This window comes from Phyllostomus discolor, chromosome 5 (genome assembly GCF_004126475.2).
Source record: "Phyllostomus discolor isolate MPI-MPIP mPhyDis1 chromosome 5, mPhyDis1.pri.v3, whole genome shotgun sequence".
NCBI lineage: Eukaryota > Metazoa > Chordata > Mammalia > Chiroptera > Phyllostomidae > Phyllostomus > Phyllostomus discolor.
In genome coordinates this window covers 134,661,428-134,684,492 of record NC_040907.2, presented here as the reverse complement: position 1 = coordinate 134,684,492, position 23,065 = coordinate 134,661,428, and the positions used below count along the sequence as shown (strand labels likewise).

The 23,065-nt window shown below is 41.3% G+C and overlaps 1 protein-coding gene across 1 annotated transcript in view; it reads right to left on the bottom strand.

The window, feature by feature from the left end:
* Positions 1–23,065, bottom strand: part of ANK3 (ankyrin 3) — a 328,085-nt gene that overhangs the window by 140,309 nt on the left and 164,711 nt on the right. The window contains 8 exon segments of the mRNA XM_036026924.1: positions 1,543–1,641; positions 1,928–2,026; positions 3,704–3,901; positions 6,714–6,812; positions 8,621–8,719; positions 11,139–11,237; positions 13,033–13,230; positions 19,116–19,214. Coding sequence (XP_035882817.1) covers positions 1,543–1,641; positions 1,928–2,026; positions 3,704–3,901; positions 6,714–6,812; positions 8,621–8,719; positions 11,139–11,237; positions 13,033–13,230; positions 19,116–19,214 — 990 coding nt within the window.

Here is a 23,065-nt window from a genome sequence, read left to right as displayed (position 1 = left end):
TACCAAGAACCTGTGGTTATTTATAAAATATTTTAAAAATTGGCCCTGGCTGGAAGGGATAAAAATGAACTGAAATGAAATGGACAGGCATTAAATTTCATTATAAATTTTTATCATTTAAAAAACTGTGGTAAAATACACATAAAACTTAAAACGTTCACATCGTTGTGCAACAATTACCACCATCCAGCTCCAAAATGACACTAAGTCCCCTCTTCCTCCTCCTCTCAGCCCCTGACAACCAGCATTCCACTGTCTGTCTCTCAGTAAGTGACATCACTTACTATTTGTCCTTTTGTGCGACGGGCTTATTTTTCTTAGTCTAACGTCTTTGAGGTTCATCTATATTGTATCATGTGCCAGAATTTCCTTCCTTCTTAGGGCTGAACAACACTCCTTTGTATGAATATTCTACATTCTACATTCTACATTCTAGCCATCCTTCTGTGGACACTTGAGCAGCTCCCACCTTTTGGCTATTGTGAATAATGCTGCTATTTTTTCTCTTTCTTTTTCTTTTTTTTAAGATATAGTTTTCTAAAAATTCTAGGTGTGGCTTTTTATTAGAATATTTGTCAGAGTCTGAAGTTATGGGAGAAAAGCTGCATTTAGATGCCAAGCAAGGCTGGGGGCTTGATTTTGAATTATAGATTTCACGGGGTGTAATTCTGGAGGGGATGGGGCAGGAAATATTTGGGAAGGACATAAAAAGTGGTTCTGAGGAGAAATTCCTGTCAAAGATAACATATTCCCTAAATGGAGAAGGCACCTAAAACTTGTTCTCTTAAAGTATCCAAAGTAATCTAAAACAGCCCAAGTTCATTGATCTGTGTATACAAGAGATTTGACCTGAACATCAAGTTTAAAGAAGAGCACTATAGCTTCCCCAAAGTGGACAAGGAAAACAAAGATATAAAAAGCATTTTTTAAAAAATAAGGATGCTGAAGTTCCTTCAACCAAAAATGCTTAGTGAGAGAAATGGACAGCATTTAGATTGTGGTTTGTACTGTTCCAATGTTCTCCATCACAGCTGCTCGCTCAACAACAGAGAACTCAGTAAAGCAGCAGGATGCTATTTACCTGTCTTTCAATAAACTCTTCTTTCTTCATGACCCACTTCTCAAATCCAAATACCAGAGTGATAAGAAAGCCAAATACTCTATGCATCTCTTTTCTGGCAAATCTAGGTTGTCTACTGCTCAAAAATGCCTTAACAGTAAGAATAATGATTCTCTTTAGCAATATTAAAAACACACAAACATAACCTTCCAACTTGCTAAACAGTACTTTATTTTCTCCCCAGGCTCAGGATGTCCTGCATTTTCAAGGAAAATCCATTGACAAGTAAATATTTATTGAGCATCTACCACAAGAGTTGACTAAGGAGCTGAAGGCACAGATTTCCTAGGGGCTTATATTTCTGTGATTTCTAGGTGGCATCTAAACTGGTAGGGCGTTACAGATGTTGCAAAAGTGGAAGTGGACATAGAGACAGATGGACACTGCCCGTCAGTGTCCTCATGCTATTGGATTACAGGTACCTTTGCAGCTGCGTGAGGTGAGGCTCCTTGGTCCAAAAGCAGAAGGGCCACCTTCTGATTATCGTAATGTGCAGCTACATGCAGTGGAGTTAGCCCGCTCTGAAAACACGTGCAGAAACAACAACCAGTGTCAACAGTGTCTTAACATTAGAGGCCTCGATTTAGGAGGTGGGATTAGATCGGATACAACACAGTGTGTAATTTACATTCCAGTTGCAACAACACTTGAACCTCAGCATTCACCTCCTATTTCTGAAGGGTTCTTTGTCCTAGGAGACTTAACTATGGTTCAGTTAGATTTAGGTGGCTGTTGGTGGGCATTAGCAAGTGCTAGTTCTGCTATCATGAAGTGGCCTGTTACACAGGGTGGCTGATGACCTCATACCTTCCCAGCAGCATCTGGAGACGCACTCTTCTGCAGCAGGAGATTGGCTACTTCTAGCTTCCCATACTTTGCTGCCACATGAAGGGGAGTAAATCCTTTCTGAAAAAAGAAACATAAAAATAATGAACGATAGAAATGACACAGAGGCATCGCTTTTCTAAAGCCGATGGATTATTCCAATGATGAAGATCAGTTTAGCCTGCATTTAAGAACCACGGCTGGTAGAGAACAGCAGTTAAGGAGTCCCCTTACCAACAAGGAAGAGCAGGATATTTCATTTTTCCCCGTCTGCTGACTGAGCCACAATAGGCCACTAATATTGGGACTAAGCAGTCATCTGACCAAGATGAAGTTGGAGAGCTGGATCTGGGCCTTATTGTAGGGCCATTGTGGGATTTCATGTTGTAGGAAGAAGAGGTTCCAGAGTCCCAGGTGCCATTTGGATTTGGTGGGCTTGGGTACCTCTAGGGCAAGTCTGGACCTCCCTTAATCTCAGACTGGATCCTTTTTCTTCCCCTTCAGCCACTTCCACATGTACACACATATCCTTGTTTGTTCCAGTCTCCAAGAGTAGGAGCCAGAGATCTCACACTTTAGGCACCACAGGTGCCCTGAATAACAACACATGGTTCTAGCCCAATAAATATGTTGCGCTGGATACTGAGATTGAGTGGCTAATCTCCCTTGCTCTCAACTCCTACAAGGATCTGGGTATTAAGCAATCAGCCAGCACTGTTAGGGAGGGTCCTAAGCACGAGACAGGGACTGTGGGGCCATCAACACAGTTGACCTCATGAGATTACTGCTAGCTAGAGGCCAATGGAAGCTGGCTCAGGGGGAGGACAGGGGCACTCAAAACCCCATCACCATTACTCTGCCTCATACATTGAGTGAGATCCAAGGATTTACATCTCAACTCTACTGAAGAGACTTAAGAACCACAGGGGGTGAAGCTTGAGGTAGTCATCATTTTTTTCAGATAGTTTGCCAAGTATTTGTAATTATCGTCATTACCTTGTGCATTGGTTACACATTAATGCTTCTTCTCTGCACCCAAATAAGAGAGAGCAACACCATTCCTCGCTAAGATATGCTGTAAGCCAATTCATTGCCCTATCATACTGGCAAGGTTTACATAGTATCATAAGAAAAATAAGCCCTAAATTTTGTATTCTGTACCTATAGAGAGAGCAACTGTGTGGACTATTATCACTCTAAGGCATCAGAGTTAAGATTAAAAAATAATCAAACCATGAATCAGACAGGACAATAGTAATAAAAGAAACATCAACAATTAACAAAAGTAACCTAAGAAAAATTCTCCTGAGTTGAAAGTATTATAAAAGTATCAACCAACTGAGCTTTGATAATGCAGTTTGTATAGGTGGTCTTAGCTAGAGAAATCTCTGGCTGTGGTTTTAAACCACCATTTAAATCTATAAAATAACATGCGAGAAATATATGACTGTAGATATCAATAGGTTTTCATTAGAAGATGATATATGGAGAAACTTTCGACAGACAAGCTAAACCCACACACACACACAAACTTACACACGACTTACGCTACCCTCCCCCACCCCAGGGCTTTGCTGACCGTATTTTGACTACCCTGGGATCCCAAGAATAGATGATGTTGTACAGCCTTTGTACCCATCACTGGGATTGCAAGGAGGAGGCATCTGGAGAACACAGCAGGAACTGTAAGGACACACTGGGAATCATAAGGAGGATGTATGTGGGGGCAGAGCAGGATCCCAACACTTGCTTTCATACCTTTGTTGTTATAGATAAAGATGCGCCGTGATCCAAAAGGAATGCGGCTACGTCCTCATGCCCTTCTCGGGCTGCCAGGTGGAGTGGGGTGTACCCAGAAGTCGTGGCTGCATTTGGAGATGCTCCTTGCTGCAACAGCTGCTGTACTATATCTGCCTTCCCCAGGCGGGCAGAAATGTGCAGTGGGGTTTGGTCATCCTAAACGGCAAGGCAGAAACACGAGGCTAATGAACTGAGGAAACGACGGTGTCGCTGTGAAACATTTAACTTAAACTGCTGGTACTGGAGGCTAAATTCAACACTTTCACTCAACAGTAAAAAGCATCTCATTTACCTTTTCTTTGAGGTTCAGAAAGGTGGAGGTGATAGATCTAAGATCCTTAATTACCCTTCTACTAAACTATTAGTATGGAAGTATGAAAGACAAATCTATCTACAGATTATCCCCACTACCACCTGCCGTACTTTATCAGACAGTTTTTAAAATCTAATGACTCCGTTTTTGGGAGATAAGGAAATGTATCCTGGTAAACCTCAAGTACCTGGGAGGGAAATTATACTTCCACCAGTTATTACACTTGTATGACGTGAATTCTTTTATTGGTGTTGCCTTCCCACCGCTGAAAGCTGAGGGAGAGCGGGGCAGTCTAGGGATGCACGGTTACTCCAGCAAAACGGCTCCCAGCCAAGAAGGCCCCTGGGGGCTGAAAGGAACCTACCCACTGCTTGCCAAGTTGAAATCCAGGCTTAGGCTGCATCTGCTTCAGTGGAGGGGCACCTTACACACTTCACCCAAAGGTACAAGACACTCACTAAGTCCTGCGCCCTCATCCCCAAGTGGGAGGGATGTCTACTTCTCATTTGCCCAAACACGCCCTGTGGTGGGGCTCCAGAGACAAATCCTCTGCTTGAATGTGAGAAAGTTCAGGAAAATGCTTTATGTAGGGAAGGTGGAGAGAAGAGGGTACAGCACAGGACACTGCTTTAGAAAGTTAAGAAGGTTGAGAGTCAAGCACAGCAAGGAATCAAACACAAGGTCAAAGTGAGTTCAAAACTTTCTACTCTGTTACTAACTGGAAGCACGAGATGAGTTAGGGGAGGTGCACAAGGAAGAGGAATACTGAAAACAGAAAAAGATAGTTGCCAAAGGAAAGTTTCATAAAAATCTACACCTGCCGAAAAACTCTACAACTGTTGCTACCACTGCTAAACGTGTACGGCACGCCTGCGTGTCCTAGGCTCTGTTTTAAGTACTTCACCTACGTGACTTCTTTAATCATCACAGCAGTCCTATGAACTGCAGCTACCACTGTTCTCATTTTCTCTGTGAGGAAACTAGAACCAGGTGGGCGGCACAGGATTGTTAACTAACCCGCCCAACCTCACACAGCCAGCACATGGCAGACCAAGGTTCCGACCCAGGCAGTCTGGCCCTTAACCATGCTACATACTCCCTCCCTAACAAACTGACGACCGTAACTCCCATCTTCAGTTTCAGTCTGTGGGTACAACCACTCCTTTGACACAATACTTGATATGCAATAACAACACTAATAAATGCAAGGTTTCTTGTAATCCATGATTCAGCCTCTCTTGACTGTTCCACTTGACTAAGTGGATTAAACAATATCCTCTAGATCAAGGGTCAGAAAACTACAATAAAACCCTGAGGCCAAATCCAGCTGCCACTTGTATTTGTAAATAAAGTTTTATTGGGACACAGTCATGCTCATTTACTTCTATGTTGTCTGTGGCTGCTTTGGCTCTACAATGGCAGAGTTGAGCAGCTGGGAAAGCAACATTGTATCCCTCAAAGCCTAAATATTCCCTATTAGGCCCTTAACAGAAAAAGTTTGCTGACCTTTGTTTTTATGTAGATTCTTTGCAAAATCCACCGACCGGTGCCACAGAACAGTGGGCACTTGAGGCTGTGGTCTGCTGCTCAGAACATCACAGCCTTTGTTCCCACCTGCAGACTCTAAGCTCACAAAGACCTGCTGGTGTCTATTCCCACAGAGGTATGTTTGCACTAGTGACTTTACTAATTTCTATGACATCTGCACTAATTACTTTAATTATACAATAAATAATATGTTAACAGGTTTCATACATAAGTATGAAAAGAAAGGTTTATTTTTCCCTAAGAATACTGAGGTGAAAGCTTTGGAAAGCCTTGATAGATGTTGATAAAAAGACAATTATGACCTAATTAGATATGGGGGACAGCTGAATACACTGAGAGAAAATCATAAAAGGCTACAAATATTCTGTTCTCACGCCGCTTCACAAATGTCTCAGTTCCCTTTCAACCCCAAACCAGAATCTATAGAGCATGTAAATAAATAATAGCACATACACACTTATGTATCATAGGGTTAAAATGAAATAAAGCATTTCATGTTTATTGACAATTCCTGACCTGAACTGCACTTTGATAAACCAGACCAACTGCACATCCCCACAGGGACAGACAAGTTGGTTCCTTCAGGAGGCTAACGGCCAGGCAGAGAATGAAGCATTCACATTCAACCCTGAAGCTCTTTCTGAGTCTCAGGGTTTATGGTTTCACAACTTGTAATGAAAGAGTAAAAACTTCCTTTTTCTTTTTGTGGCTGTGACAGCTGACATGCACATCAACCCAAAGAGCTCAATTATGCTTCCAAACTATGCTTGCTCTAGAAGCTTTGTGCATAAGCCCCTCTCCACAGAGTGTGAAGAACTATGGACCAAGTCGGTTTGTTTCTTAGTGTGTTCAGGACGAGCAAGGTGTCAGGGACACAAAGTTCTTTCTGGCACAAAGTGCCTGTTCTATTTAATTCTGTTAAATAATTGAATGGACAAATGACAGTTTCTTTTTTACAATATCACCTTGGGTAGAGACTTTTCCCAATGGAGGTTGTTCACTATTTTAAAATAGCGTTCTTAAAAGACAGCATGCATATAGCTAAAGGTTTTATTAAAATCAAGGGCTTCTCCCTCAACAGCAAATGCTTTCATGTATTGCTCATACCTTAGCTTTAGCTTCTACCTGCGCTCCGTCTTGCACCAGATACCGCACGACTTCGGCTTGGCCAGACCGAGCAGCCATGTGCAGGGCCGTTTCTCCTCTCTGGGGAACAGGAGGCGGAGCACATTAATGGCAGCTATGAAGAAGAGCAGCGTATTTCATTTGCATAAAGCTTATGACGTAGGTTTAATTTTTTAAAAATAAAAAAGTCCCAAGCACTTCCTTAGTGAAAACTAGGAAAGAAAGGAAATGAAATACACAAGAATTTCAGAGGAACCTGACTCATGATGGAAGGACTTTGGTATAACCCTGGGGAGCCTAGTCATCAACAGCATCAGAAGTGCCGTTCAATGATTTTCCATGTGGCCTCGGGAAGGTGAAAGGTGAATGCTCACAGGGGCCAAGAAAGAGGGTAAAAGAGTGACGAGGGCAGGTGTGGAGGGTGCAGGAAAAGAGCCCTGGCCCTGCCCGAGGGAGGCAGCCACTACTTGACCTCTGCAGGCTGCGGTGGGGCTGTGTCAGGTGCCAGCCACTTCATGTGACACCTTCCTATTCAAAAGGAGTGGCAGTCTGGATATTTGTGTACACTTCATGCTCACAAAGACCACAAAGTCAGAATTGAAAACAAAACAAAAACTGAAATGCTGCATGAGCAGCACAGACACACGTGAAGGCCAGACTTGGCTTGCTGGCCATTGGTCTGCATCCTCTGCTATATCTCAACAGAACAGCATGCTAGTCTTTAGGCATCATCCCAAGGGGTTGAACAGCATGCTAGTTCAGCATGCTAGTCTTTAGGCATCATCCCAATTTCTTTGCTACTGAACCCCCCTCACCTGCCCCTCTACTTCACCAAGGAGACTTTAATTCAGATGATCTATTCATTTATTTAACAACAAAAAGTGAAATGAAAATAGTATACAAGACATGGATAGACAGAAACAAATTCATAAAAATCAAATATATTCTGCCACACAAGGGATACATAACAAAGGTGCATTTCACATGTAACTGCCTGACATGTGTACTGGGAAGGCCTTGAGGGTGTAGCTGACCACATTACCCAGGGTCCTCTGTAGGAAGGAAAAGCTTCTCTCCGTGGGGTTAGCACCAGGAAGGGTTGTGTTGCAGCTGAGAAGCTGGTCTGTTCCCATATGTGGGTGTGCGGACTCCGGCAGCTACTGGAGAGGCCTGCTGGTGGCACACCCTCTGGGTCTGTGTGCAGGGCACTTATGGCCTGCTCCTTCTGTGCTGGAATGTTGCTTGTTCTATATTTACTCACGAGTGCGACTAGTGTTCTTATGCTGTGGTGCGGTGTGCTACTATTACTGTGATGTCAAAGTTAAAATCCTGTAAAACTCCACATGTCCTGTCAAATGCCACATGTGGGTCTAGGGTGATTAGCTACTCCTCTTACATTTATCCCGAAGTGAGTCTCATGGCTCTGACAGTGATGCCTAGTGTGGGAAAACAGCGCCATCTGATAATCTGCGAGCTGAGTTCCATGAGTTTGCTGTACGTGGTCGAGCGCACTACAGAGAAATTACTCTGAAGTTACTTGAAATCACAGTAACAATAGTGTTTAAACCACCTTCTCAACATGCAACACTTCCTAATGCTTCTATTGCAAAAATAAATTCCCCCCTCCACAAAAACTTTATTTTTACATGCATAATATCCAGCAGTAATAATGTACACCAACAATAAGTCCTAACAATTAGTGACCTGCTAGTGACTGAATGGATCTTACCTTCAAAGTAAAGGAAACCACAGGTATTTTCAAATTCTGTCCTTTTAAGGTAGTCAAATTAAATAGTAATTGATTTACTTATAACAACAAAAAAACGTAGATAAGAGCAACCGCTGCCAGTTTCTTACAACTGGACCTTCTCTGATGAAAGAATACTCACCACGTTGGTGGTGTTTGGTGAGGCTCCATGATGCATTAGCTGCGATACGATATTTACATGCCCCATGAAGGCAGCAACATGGATTGGAGTAAGGCCCGACTGGTGGGGAAAAGAGGGAAATGCTGGTTTGTTGTCTCGTCATAAAAAGGGTTTTTCTCTGCCTGCCTGCCTGCCTGCCTGCCCATCTGCCTCCTGCCGTCCATCCACTCACCTATTTTAAGATAACCAGTTCACTAATCAGAGGAGAGAACACCTAGACGGTCACCTAGACGCCACAGCTTTCACAGGCAAACCCACTGATACAGAATCATCACTTCCCTAAAGCAAGTCCTGCGATTATGAAAGGCCTATGTAATAGCCATTATAAAAGAAAGATTTATTTCACACATTTTATATAGATCTGTGAGAGAAATTTAGAGAGAAATAATTTGAAGGTTTTTTCCCCTTGCTACTCCCTCCCTTATCCATATGACTGTGTGTGGGAGGTGGCGGGAAAAGGGGGAGATGTGTGAGTAAAAAGTTGACTTTTATTTCAAGTCCTGTTCCGGCCTTCACAAAGAATTCCCACGCACTCAGAATAAACTCATCACAGTACACGTGAAAGAGTATGGAACCTAACACAGAGTCATGCCTCTAATAAATGAGCAAATCAGCATTATCAGTCTCAATTATTCAATTTTTAACTACGGGAGTATTATAAATTAAGGTGATATAATTAAGGTAAATATTATAATGGTTACTAGGCTAGTCCTTAATTGTTAAGTTTGCTTCAAAGCACACACAACCTGTAAACACTTCTGCTTTTTATATGAAATAACTCCATTTCTAATTTTTTAGAATACAGTTCTACTTACAACATGAATATCCTAATTTGTTAAAAAAAATTAAAATGGCTAGGAGAAACTGACTTGTTTTTTCAAAAAGGAGAGAGGAGATAACGAATCTCAACAGAAATTTGAAAAATGTCAAAAAAAAAAAAGGTAGAAAGAATTCTACCTTTTTACTACCTCACTATGATAAAAGTGAGGTAAAGGACTGAAGAGGAAGAATTCTGGTTACCCAGATTTCAAAGAGTGGGAGCTGGGGAGAAAGGGGGCGAGGAGAATTTTGCTATAACTTGGAGCCTTTCTGCCGTGGGCAGGGCAGCAGTCGGACTGAGGGCAAGGGGGAAGCCCTCTGCAGACCTAAGCTGCTTTGCAGAGCTCTCTGTGAGCACAGGGCTGGCTGCCGTGCACCAAGACATTATTACTTTCTAATTAACGTAACAGGGTGCCTACCATGAAGCCACAAGACTGATAAAAGAGTAAATCAGTATTAATATTTCCAACCATTTAATATTTTAATAATTGTGAGTGTTACAGATCAAGGCAAGTATTTCATCTGCAGATAACAGACTGAGGTAATGCAATAATCACGAGACTAGATCTCAATTTTTATGTTTGTTTCAAATCCTATCCACTTACTCGCTGCATTCCACAAACCTTTACTGAACGATCTCCTATGGGCCAGGCGTAGTGGGCAGGTAAACATCAGTAAGACTCATGCCTGTCTGGACGGAGCCTGAAGGGTCTGGCTGCATCACAAGGGAACCAGCTGAATCAGTGCTTTGAAGGAAACAAGCACATGGGGTAGCTGATGGTCCTGGGAGAAGCTCCCACACCAGGCCACGGGGTGAGGGGAGCTTTCCTAGAGATGGTGGCCCGGATCTGGCCTAGAGGATGTGCAGGGTTAGCCTGGCAGAGAGGAGTGTGTGACACACAGTTGAGGCGTAGAGAGATGGAGGTAAACAAAAGGGTATCCAGTCCAGGGCAGTGTTGGCGGCCTGAATCTGTAGAGCCCAGTATGCTAGGATGGGGTGGGGCTGGGATGAGTCTGGGGGGTGGATGCCAGGCTCGCTTTGCTGTGTTGAAGGCTCAGCCCTGATTCTGATGGCTCTCATTCTGAGTTCTGTGTTGCTTTGTACAAATGAACCCTAGAGCTAGTCCTTCACTAACTTCAGCAATTCTGTGTTTCATTAACTCTGAGAATTTATAGAGAGGAATCCTTCATTGACAAACAGAAGTTGTATTATGCAGGGTGTCTCAGCCTTGGCACAGGTGACATTTTGAGCCAGATAACTGTTTGTGGTGGGAGGCTGGCCTGTACACTGTGACCTGTTTAATAGCATCTCTGGCCTCTATCCACTAGTTGCCAGTAGTGACAAGTAAAAATACCTCCAGACATTGCTAAAATTGCCCCAGGTTGAGAAGCACTGCATTATAGGATTTCATATAAATCATGCTTTCAGTGACAAAGTCACTCCCCTTGGAGCGTGAAGCCTGTATTTGGGGTAAGGCTTATAGTCATGGTGATGTATCCACACTGACCCACCCCAGCCTTGTCAGCGCTCCTCAGGACTGGCAGCCCCTTGAGTGAAAGGCTCGAAAAGTAGTCTGCAGCAATCACACACAGCAACACTTGCTGGTCATCAGGGCTATACTTTTAACACCTGGGGACCCCCAAATCCTACTCCCCTCACCTCGGTTACAGCTTGGATGGATGCACCGTGTTTCAGAAGGAGTTCCATTACTTTAATTCGATTCTTCTTGCAGGCAATATGAAGAGGGGTAAAGCCATTCTGCAAGGACAAAGACACGTATCTACTTGACTACATTTTATTGAAATCCAGTTCCACTGTGTGTGGTAACATAATTTTGCTAAAGTGATGTTCTGTACTGATTTGGAAATGAGCAGTAACATGTGGTGCTAAACAGAATGTAGGTTCTTTCGGGAAGCACAGGTAGGCTAACTCAACCTAGGAACCCAAGGTGCCCTGGCAATTTTGAATTTTTGTCACAATCCCTGGGAGCTAAGGCAGAGTGACTACACTATTTCTTTTGATTATTTCATTTTGGAATTCACTCTTCCAAATAATATATCCCTCCTCTATCTTATTTCAAACATTGACTAAAAACAGCTGTCCCAGCCACTTGTCCTGAAAGCTAAAACCTCGCCAATGCCTAGTCTGACATCTCTGGTGCATTCTAGGGCAACTACAAGACCTGTCTGAGAATGTTTTCATTCCTTCCAGCTTTAAGATTTAAGTAGGTGCTTAATCCAAGGAAGCAGAAAGTTAAACAAACTCACATTATTTGGATTATTTGGTTTAATATTTAATCTGATAAAAGGACATGCTTTTCAACAAATCACCTACCAAACTGTACTGCCTCATAACTGAGACCCTGGAGCATATTTTAGTCATCTGGGAACTACAAAACATCAGGGTCCACTATAAAAGCTTAGGTCAAAGTCACGGCAGGTGCCGCCGCGGACATTCCGAGACCATTTGCCTGGCCATAGTCCATGCTAGATGACTGGCCACAACCTTCACATGCTGTGAAATCTTCAGAGTCAGAGGAAAATGAGAGTGCGAGCCCACACCCTGTTGAAGGTCCTTTTTTCTTGTGTGGAAAATGAGTCATGAGTGCTAATTTATTTCCCTCCCTTGTCAGAATTTAAAGAGCTGTCTGATATACCGGGCAGGTCCACGGTTCTTGGAATGCTGCTCTGATAACAGCTCTTAGAATGACGATGGCCATGAGGCCACCTGGGGTCCGGGAGCTGCTCTCTGCTCCGTCCAGTCTGCCTCTCAGAATGTCGCAGCCGGTGCACTGTGGCCCGGGCAGCCTGGGTGGCCGCAGCAGTAGGAGAAGAGCAGGGGCCCTGCCGAAAATGGTTGCTTGGAAGGCTGCCTCTACCTCAAAATTAGCAGTAAACTCACCAGTTCTCCCTAGGGTTCAGTGATTTATTTTTTCCTAAACATGGGTGCTTATTCTGAATTAAATTTAAACGGCTTACTAAATTGGGGCCATTTATTTTTCTATGACAACAAACACCATCTTGCAGAGGAAACCAAAATATGATACAGAGCTAAGGGTTAAAATAGCAAAGCATTTTTGGAGTTTAGACTACAAACCAGACAAAAATTTAGATGTGTCAGTAGGAAAAGTAGACAACAGGCAATATTTTATTAACATACATGGCAAGCTCATAAATTCATAGACTTGTCATGTTTAAGATAAAGTCTTTTTTAAACCATTTTGCCTCAGATAAAAACATTTAATTCACTGAATTATAACTTTACCTACAGTGAGACAAGGTTGACTACTTCAGTATTTTTGTACTTGTGTAGTATTTGGGTTTCACTCATATAAGAGAATCAGTAGTGTGACCCTCAAGTGTATTAATGATTTAACCTTAAAACCCTCGTTTATGTCAGAAACAGATGGTTTTATAGATTTACCAGATAAGAAGTACACTTTATTTAATTAGATCTTACATCTGTACCTCTTCAAAAGCGGTCCCTTCACATATAGAGGTAGCATGTTGCCAGCAAGACAACACAGTCTGGACCTGTGGGCTGAGCCACTCACCAGGGCTTTGGCATTGGGGTTAGCCTTCTTGTCCAAGAGAACCTTGGCGACTTTGTAATGGCCGCAGTGGGCAGCCACGTGCAGGGCGGTCAGGTAGTCATTGGTGACGTCGTCCACAGGCACGTTATGCTGTAGGAGAAGCTGGACACAGTTTAAGTGATCCCCTTGGGTGGCCATGTGCAATGGAGACAATCCATTCTGGAACACAGAGGAAAGTCAGAGTTCATTGTTTTACTTTTTAATCAACAATGTGCCAGACACAAAACACTGTGTAAATACGAACAGACAAAACTGTTTTTCACATGGAAATACCTTCTATTTTTAAAAGGTTTTTGACAACTGTTTTGAACTACAGCTACTTTGAAAACTTGTCCTCCAAATTTTTATATCAATAGAAAACAAATTATCAAGGATAACTTCTTTTTCTGATTTAAAAAGTGTGAATGGCACTAAAATCCATTACCTATTGCATTCCTAGTGAATTGGAATTCTTAATTTTTAAGACTGAAAAAGATAAAACAAAAGCAGGAACAGATTGGAGTTCGTTAGACTAGATTTTCTTTTGTCCTTATGAGCTACTAGTACTTGCGGTTGAATACTATATTGATTTCAGTGAGTAAAAAGGCCCGCTTACTACAACACATTTGTCTCACATCAATGTAGAAAGGAAATTTTTTCATTTTCCATCAGCTAGTGCCCCCGTGTGTCTATGATGAGGAAAGGCAGGGCAGTGGCCAAACCATTAACTAAAAAGCTTGCCTGGGTTCATTTAAATCAACTGGGTTCAATGACACAGTTAATTATGTGTAGGAATGAGTCAAAAATGGATTTGAAAAGCTGAGAGAAGATGTGAATGGGTCCAAAGGTAAATAAAAACTTTAAATGTTTAGAGTGATACTTAGCATTCCGCACGTTTCCTAATGAAGGCAAAAACACAGTATTAAGATGTCAGTATGAAAGTAGTATAATATTGTACATCAGGTGTAATTTAAAAATTAAAAAAGTAAGATGTCAGTCTTTTCAAGCATGTTTCCTTTAAATATGTAGGTAAATTGGAGGATCCTGGGAAATTCCCAGAGAATCCAATGATCAAGAAAGGCTCTATTACTGTGACATAACTTAACATTTTAGGGGAAAAAAGTGCCAGCAAATTCAGGTTCCAAAAAAGGTAGTCATCAGTGGACTTTGAAAATAATGACATGTTGGTATGAACTGATGAACCAAGTACTTCTGAATTCTCTAGGCTAAGTTATTTCCCTAATTTGTCAGTGAATAACATAAAACAGTTCAAAAGAAGAAAAAAAGGCAAGCCTCCCTTTGGTCGCTCTCATGGGTCATTCACTCAACACCGTATATTTCAACTCTTTGTATTCCTTGAGAGCAAGAGGTTCATGGGTTATAATTTCCCCATATTGGCCAGCAGAGAGCCTTGTATACAAGAAAAAGCACAATAAATATTTATGTAAATTTAAAGACTTCATGCAGTCAATTGGGATACTTCTGCCTTAAAAATTCCCCACATTTTGAACCAAAGTAGAAACTAAGGTGCAGAAAATGATAGGAACATTTCTCATCTGCGATACTGCCACCCCCAACTGAGCATATGTACTCCTTTATTTCCTACCAAAACACTCTTTGGCTTTCTGTTTTGATACAGTCTTTGAGGAAAACATGAAGTAAACTAACAACAAAAAAATAAAACCCTGAGAGAACACGTGACTTAGTGGGAGTAGAAAAGGAAAGCAGCGTCAATAAAAAGAAGGAAATTTTCTAACAATACACAAAATGACAATATGAGGGGTAACACAGGTCACTGGGAAAAGACAAGAAGAAAGATCATTTGCCTTCCGGAGAGGGGTATTATTACATATGGCACCTTCACCAAGCTGAAAATATGGATTCATTGTGATGGGTTTTCTTAGCTTAGAAAGATGAAGTTACTGAAGAATTAGACTAAGATCTTGAAGTGAGGAATGCATTTATTCATTTAATATTCATTCATCAATATTTATTGAAGGTCTACCATATGTGTTAGGCCCTGATTTAGGTGCTTGGGCTGCCCCACCAAATAAACCAAAGGTCTTGCTTTCATTTTAATGAAGGGAGAGAGAGAGACAGCAAATAAATATAGACTAAGGTTCAGTTGAAAAGTGTGTGAAGATTGCAGAGCTCGGGGACAAGCTGAGGGAATTCAGTCTGAGAGATGAGGAAATGAGAACCAGTTGGTGTATTTTAGGAAGTGAAAGAAAGCTAGCTGTCTGGATGATAACAAAGAGCCCAACGAGGGGAGATGCGGCAAAAAGGTGGTAAGGAGCTCATTCTCAGTACAGCGGGAAACCTGAGGGTAAATGTGACAGATGTGACGTGTGTTTATTCATCCTTTTCCCAAATGTCACTAAAAAGCATTCAAGGAATGTGAAAGGTAAACTCCACAAGGGCATGTGCATGTGTGTGCATACACCCCTGCCCCTGCTACACACACGGGAAAGGAAACAAAAACAGATGGCATATGAAAAGAAGGTTTAAGTGTGTTAACTTATCCAGTGGAAGAAAGAAGGCTGAAACCTTAGTGTCTGTGGAGGGGTGTAATCAGCGGTGTGCTGATAAATGTTTAACAGCAGCTCTTTGAAAAAGGAAGTCCTGATGTGTAGTGTCTATCAGTCTCCATGATGTAGAGACTTGTATAATGGTCAATTTCAAGCTATGAACAAAGTTATTGGATGTGGAATGGGGGAGAGATGTACACAACGGGCTCAACAACCCAGCTCTAGCATGCCACTGGGTGCAATAAAGACAACTGATTTACCTCTCAAATGCCCCAAAGGCAGGGCATATGGATACCCGGTACCTGGAAAGCAGGACTGGCTCACCTCTGCAGAGCTGTCAGGTTTCCAGGCCCTTCCAACACAGCAAAGTCAGATGTCTGCCCCTTGTAGCTTTTTAAAAAATCCATACCTGGTGATATGTTGATGTGTGTGTGTGTGTGTGTGTGTGAGAGAGAGAGAGAGAGAGAGAGAGAGAGAGAGAGATCGATTGGTTGCTTCTTGCATGCACTCGAACTGGTGGTTGAACCTGCAACCTAGGTATACATACCCTGACTGGGAATCAAACCGGCAAATTTTTAAAAAATGTTTTATTTATGTATTTTTAGAGATTGGGGAAAGGAGGGAGAAAGAGTAGGAGAGAAACATGTGAGAGGAACAATGATTGGTTGCCTCTCTCAGGCCTCCAACTGGGGACATGGCCCAGAACCCAGGCACAGGCCCTGACTGGGAATCAAACCAGCAACCTTTCCATCCATAGGCCAGTGCTCAACCCACTGAGCCACACCAGCCAGGGCCAAACCTGCAACCTTTTGGTACATTGAATGATGCTATAAGTGACTGAACCACCTAGCCAGGACTAGCAGGAAACTTGTTAGTCTCTGGTGAAAGTGAACCAGAGAGATTTTGGATACAGGGCCCAGGTAGAGCAGAGAGCTGTGGTGAGGTGCTGGATGAGAACAAGTGCTCACAAAAAAAGACAGCATAGGTGTTGTATGGTCTCTGGTGTTAGACTGCCTGGGTTCAAGTTCTTGTTCTGCCACTAGCTGACATATCTTGAGGAAGCTACTTTATTTTTGAGGGTCTCACTTTTCCTCTCCATAAAAAGAGTATAATAGTAATATTAGTACCTTATAGAGTTATTATGAGTATTAAATGGGTAAATATATGTAAAGTATTTAGAAGCTGGTATGCAGTAATCACTCTATAAATACTAGTTATCATTGTTATGATTAAAGTATGCATAAAAGACAGGGACACTGATAGTCCCTTTTCCTTTTCCTTACTGTAAATCACTGATTTTCAACTAGTGTGCTGCAAGAAGTTTTAAAACACACAATGCCTGACTCTTTAGTCAGGGGCACTGACTTCTTCTCCCTTTAATTGTCAAATAAAGAATGACATCAGCCAACACAACTGTAGCTGTCCAATGTGAATGAATCAAAATTATACCCATTTTTTTTTGTTGGATGGGCAAAAACTTTGTGTGTGTGTGTGTGCTGTAGGATTTTAGTGATTATTTTATGTGTACCATGAGATGACAAAGGTTGAAAATCAGCGCTGTAAGTTACTCACACAGGTGTACACTGCAAAAGGTTGGAGGACTCATCTCTCACAACACTGAACTTCCCCCAGGAAAGAACGCCTAATGCTGACATAGAGGGCGCTCCAGCCTACCTAATGTGCTTGCGTAGAGCCCTGACTGCACTGTCACAGACCTTCCGCTCAAATGCTGGTGCCTGACACTGAGGGTTGGGTGTAGACATTTGTGGGAAACCCCAACGTGAAAGTGAGCCAAAGCAACAAAGACAAAGTGAGAAATCTGAAGAATTATGGGCATATGAGAGGTAGATCAATTGCATTAAAGAAAAGTGATCTTGAATGTTCTCGGAAAGGTAACAGAAAATATTGTCTCCATAAAACAAGAACTGGATGCTTTAAGAAAAGAAACTATCAGAGAATAAGATAATGTTTTTGAATATTAAGAGCATAGAAGAAAAAACCAAGAGGAGTTCTCAGAAAAAAAAAAAAACAGATAATGAGATGAACAATAGGAGAAAAAAATGAGATGATTTGATTTTTAACTCTGCCTGTATTACTTTGATAAAATAAAAATGAACTTTGAAGGGGACAGCTGAAATTAATCAGAAGGCTTTTAGCAGGAGGTTGACATGCTTTGGTTGACAGTTCATCTGGCCACTCTGACTGCAGAATGGAAGCCGGTTGTGAAGAAGCAGGGACGGAAGCGGGAAGCTGAAGCTACTACAGCGGTTCAGTGAGATGCTGTGGCTCAGAAGACGGCAGTGGTGGAACAAAGACAGATAGGGACTATATGAAAGAAAAGAACAAATACAGGGCTTATATGAAAAGCACTCAAAAGGTCCAATAAAAAATTGTAACCATATGATCTCACCTATAAGTGAAACATAATACCCCCCCCCCCCAAAAAAAACCAAACAAGCAAACAAAATAGAACTAAAGACATAAAAATAAAGAACAAACTGACAGTGACCATAGGGGAGGGACTGGGGGGATAATGGGGGGAACAAGGGGAAGGGTCAAGTCAAAGAACTTGTATAAAGGACCCATAGACAAGGACACAGGGGAGGACTGAATGTGGGAGAGGAGGGGTGGGCAGGGCAGGGGAGAGCAATGGGGTAGGGACAACTGTAATTGAAAAACAATAACAAAATTTAAAAAATTGCAACTGTTTAATTCGGTAGGATAATACCTCTGTCAGCTTGCCAAACTAAACTGCATTTCAAATGAGTGGTGGAATTTTGGAGACCACCTCAACCCTGTTGATATTCACTAGAGCAGGAAACGCTGATTAGTGTCCAAAGGGGAGTAATGTGTACTTTTGTTGTTTTGATAATATTTGAAAATAAGGCTCTTTATAAAGCTTAATAGAGCTTCCAAAAGCAGTGATCAATAAAAATAGTAGTGATTATGAGGAAGTTCCAAAATTTATTTACAAATATTTTCTTTTTGAAACAGTGTCACATGGTTTTACCATTAAAAAATCTAGGAGACACTTCATAAAACAATTTTTTCCAGGCGATCTTCATGTGTTCTTTTGACACATGTGAGCTTTCCCCTGTGGCACCAGGCAAGGTGCTGCCTTCCCAGAGTTTCTGCTTGTTACCGAATGCCATCCTTGACCTCTTCACGAGGCTGTGAGCTCTCAAGGAAAAAACCCAGAGGCGGAGGAAAGAGCCAGTCCCAGTCTTTCTTCCTCAACTAGCAGTTGTTTCTGAGGGATGAGAATCTCATAGAGTAAAATCAAGTACTAAGTGCTCCTGATAAAACACACACACACACACATGCAAATGGCTGTGTGGTGGACTGTATTCTTTCTGAAGGCTTCATACACCCAAACTGATTTTGAGGTTCTCCAAAGATTTGGTGAACATAGTCACTCTAACTGCTAAACTGAAACGATGGCATTTTCTGTGTAATTCGAAAGGCTGGGTTAAATAACCTGTAAAAAGATTCAAAGCTAAATACAGTATAATGCCCCTAAACCTCGGAAGAAATTACCTTGGTTTTTGAAAGAATGGGGGCGGCTCGATCGAGCAGCATTTCCACCACCTGCTCATGGCCACTCCGGGCTCCACAGTGCAGCGGCGTCAGGCCGTCCTGTGGAACCAAGAGCAACAGCTTCGGTTAGATTCACTGGGAATTTCTATAAATGCAGAGAATTTCTTCAACCTTCTGTGCAGTATCTGACGTGCTGTGGACCAGTGAGCTGCAAACACTCACATAACTGATATAATAATTTCGTATTTTAATGGAACTAAAGTTTTCATAGGTTTTAGTTGTAAAGTGTATAATTTCTCCCTAACATTTAAAACTATAGCCGTCCCACTACTCTTGAATATCCAATGGAATCTAAATACTGCAAGTAAATTGATATCCATCATTTAAAGAAATACACAAATAAAATTTGAAAACAGAAATTTGTAACAAGAATTTTGCATTGGTCATTTTTTCTCTTGCATATTTATTTTTATATCACTTTCTCCATATAATTTTATCTTAATGTAATATAGCTTTATGCTTGAGTGATTTTTATTGATTACCATATGATATTTCTCTGCCACAAAAATATATAAATTTAAATTTAAAAAAGGTAATTTTAGATTTAGATTTTATAGATTTCCTGAGAACAAAAACTTTAAGTGTTAAGCATAAACTTCCTGATTAAAATTATGATAATTATTCAAACACAATTAACTGATCAAAATATCAAAAATGCATTACAAATTTTGTGGTTATTAAACAACAGTAACAATTTATTAAACATGCCTCTCTCTTTTAAAAAAATATTTATTTATTTTTAGACAGAGGGGAAGGGAGGGAGAAAGAGAGGGAGAGAAGCATCAATGCGTGGTTGCCTCTTGTGCATCCCACCCCAGAGACCCTGGCCTGCGACCCAGGCATGCGCCCTGAATGGGAATTGAACCAGTAACCATTTAGGTTGCAGGCTGGTACTCAATCCACTGAGCCACACCAGCCAGGGCTAAACATTCCTCTCTTGATGAGATATATTTTTTCACAACTAGTTCATATATCTGCTAATAAATATTATTCACTGCTAAAATGGTTTAGCATCAATACTCTAATTTCTATTTTTATAAATGTTAGTGCTGAGAAATCTTGTCTGCATAAATAAGTAGATGGACTTTGCTATAGTAATGTCACTAATTCTCTGAACTCCTTCTGTATTACATGCCAAAATCACTTCATAATTTTTTTACCAAGGATTTTTTAATGACCCATCTTAAGACAACTCCTTTAGGGCCTTCGTTTCTGTTGAGAGCAATAAGATTTATAGTCATTCAATATGCAGAAGAACATGTAATCCAATCATTACAGTCATGTAATGCAGTTCTTAACAGGACACCGATATTTTGAACTCTTCCCTTTGCTCCCCTCCTATCCTCCCTCCCCCTTCACTCTCAAAGGTTTTTGCGAGCTGGTCCATGTGAGAGTTAGATTTTTCTGTCACATTAAGAGAAAAGAACTACTGTTTCAGAAGTAGGTGGGAGAGGAGAATTAGCAGGGAGTTAAGGAAGTAAAAAGTTACTCACTTAAAACCACCTAACGGGCCCTAAACCCTGGGGAGGAGTTTTTGCAAACCCCAGCTTGTGTATTCCCCAGCTGGAAGACTGCCATGGTTGACGACACCTACCCCAAGGACAGTCACATTTTCTAAAATACATCAAAATGCAATTCACTGTATTTAATTACTTTTTAGACTGTGTGAACAGTTCTTGAAAGTAAGCCTAAGTATCCTAATGTATAATCAATCCTATTTCTAAACACTAGCTAAATCTCAGTAGAATTAAAATTTCTTAACAACTAAAATGAGATTCACAAACAGTATGCAGCCTGATTTGAACATTCTCTGAGCATGTTTAAATGCTCTGCCTTTTACACTGATTTAGAACATTTGCTCTTATAAGCCAAAGTAAAGCAATATAACAGTCTTTCAAGTTGGAAATGGCAGTTTGCTAATAAGATAAAATCTGAGAATAAATAAAAAACACCATGAAGTCCAAATGCCTTCCTAGTAATGTAAACCTGAAAATATCTGAAGGAGAAATAACAATGATCACATCTACCTTCCAGTACACAAAAATATTTCACATTCTCTCCATGTGATTATCTTTTACGACCTTAAAGGTCATTTTTTTTCCATTTTTCTCATAACCATACTCTAAGACATGACAGAAGATGTGTAGACATGTCCAAACTGTGATCACACAGAAAAAAATCATTTTAGCCCAACTCATTTATCCTTGAAAACAATCTTTCCCCAAGCAAAATGCCATATAAAGAATTCAAAGTATTTGGCAATCTCAGAGCAAAATCATCTCAACTTCTTAGTCCCTTAAAATATACTGTTCCATACAGACACACATTTTTACTAATTTCACCTTTAATATGTTGTTAATTACAGAAAATCCCAAACAGTTCAGACTGTGGGAGACCGAACAGCACAGTGACGTTTAGGTGCCAGCGCTCAGTGTCAACGACTGTTGCATAATGACCAGTCTTGATTCATTAATATCCCGACTTCTTCTTCTTATATTATTTCAAAAGAAATCCAAGATATGGTATCATTTCATACTCACAGTTACCCCTGTATGGAAGGTATAATCTTTGTTTTATACATGAGGACTCTAAGGTTCAAAGAGGTTAAATTATTCATCCAAGGTCACACAATTCAGACCTAGGCCAGTGCTGACTGTGAGAGACAGTCAAGGGAGGTCTTGGGAAGAGTTATGGAGACAAGGGCCCCCTGCTCGAACTTTCATCCAGTCTCAGCCTTACTTTATCTACATTCTGAAGCTGCTACCTCTGATCTTTGGTGTTTACTTGTTAAAAACTTACAGAATCTAGAGACACAGGAAAAGTAACCATTTTCATCACTGCAAGAGCTGTGAAGTGCTATTTTCATTTGCATTTATTTATTTATTTATTTCCTCAACCAAGAGAAGCATCAACTGGTTACCCCCCATATGCACCCAGATTAGGGATTGTATGTGCCTGGACTGGGGATCGAACTCACAACCTACGTATATGCCCTGACTGGGAATCAAACCCTCAGGCTTTTTGGGACACTGCTCCTACTAACTGAATCACTCCACCAGGGTGAAGTGCTATTGTTCTACCCATTGCTCCTTTTATCGTCTTGTTTCAATGATAAAGTTGGCCAGCTCCCCAAGTCAGGCTCCTAGCTGAACTGCAAAGAGCCACCTGAAGCACAGCTTTTTGTTTTTATTGTTGTTCAATTAAAGTTGTCCCCATTTTCCTCCCATTATGCTCCCTTGCCCTACCCACCTCCACCTCCCACATTTAATCTGCCCCCCCCACATCCCCCACCTGTTGCCTTTATTCATAGGTCCTTTATACACATTCCTTGATGGCCCTTCCCCTTCTTTCCCATTATCCGCCCCCCAACCCCTCTGGTTACTGTCACTTTGTTCTTTATTTTTATGTTTCTGGTTCTATTGTGCTCACTTGTTTGTTTTGTTGATTAGGTTCCACTTGAAGGTGAAATCATATGCTATTTGTCTTTCACAGACTGGTTTATTTCACTTAGCATAATGCTCTCCAGTTCCATCCATGCTGTTGCAAAGGGTAGGAGTTCTTTCTTTCTGCTGCATAGTATTTCATTGTGTAAATATGCCATCATTTTTTGATCCATTCCTTTACTGATGGGCACTTAGGTTGTTTCCAGCACTTGGCTATTGTAAATTGCACTGCTGTGAACATTGGGGTACACAGGTTCCTTTGAATTGGTGTTTCAGGGTTCTTAGGGTATAATTCCAGGAGTGGAATTGTTGGGTCAAAAGGCAGTTCCATTTTTAGTTTTCTGAGGAAATTCTATACTGTTTTCCACAGAGGCTATACCAGCCTGCATTTCCACCAACAGTGCACTAGGGTTCCCTTTTCTCCACAACCTTACCCGTGCTTGTTTG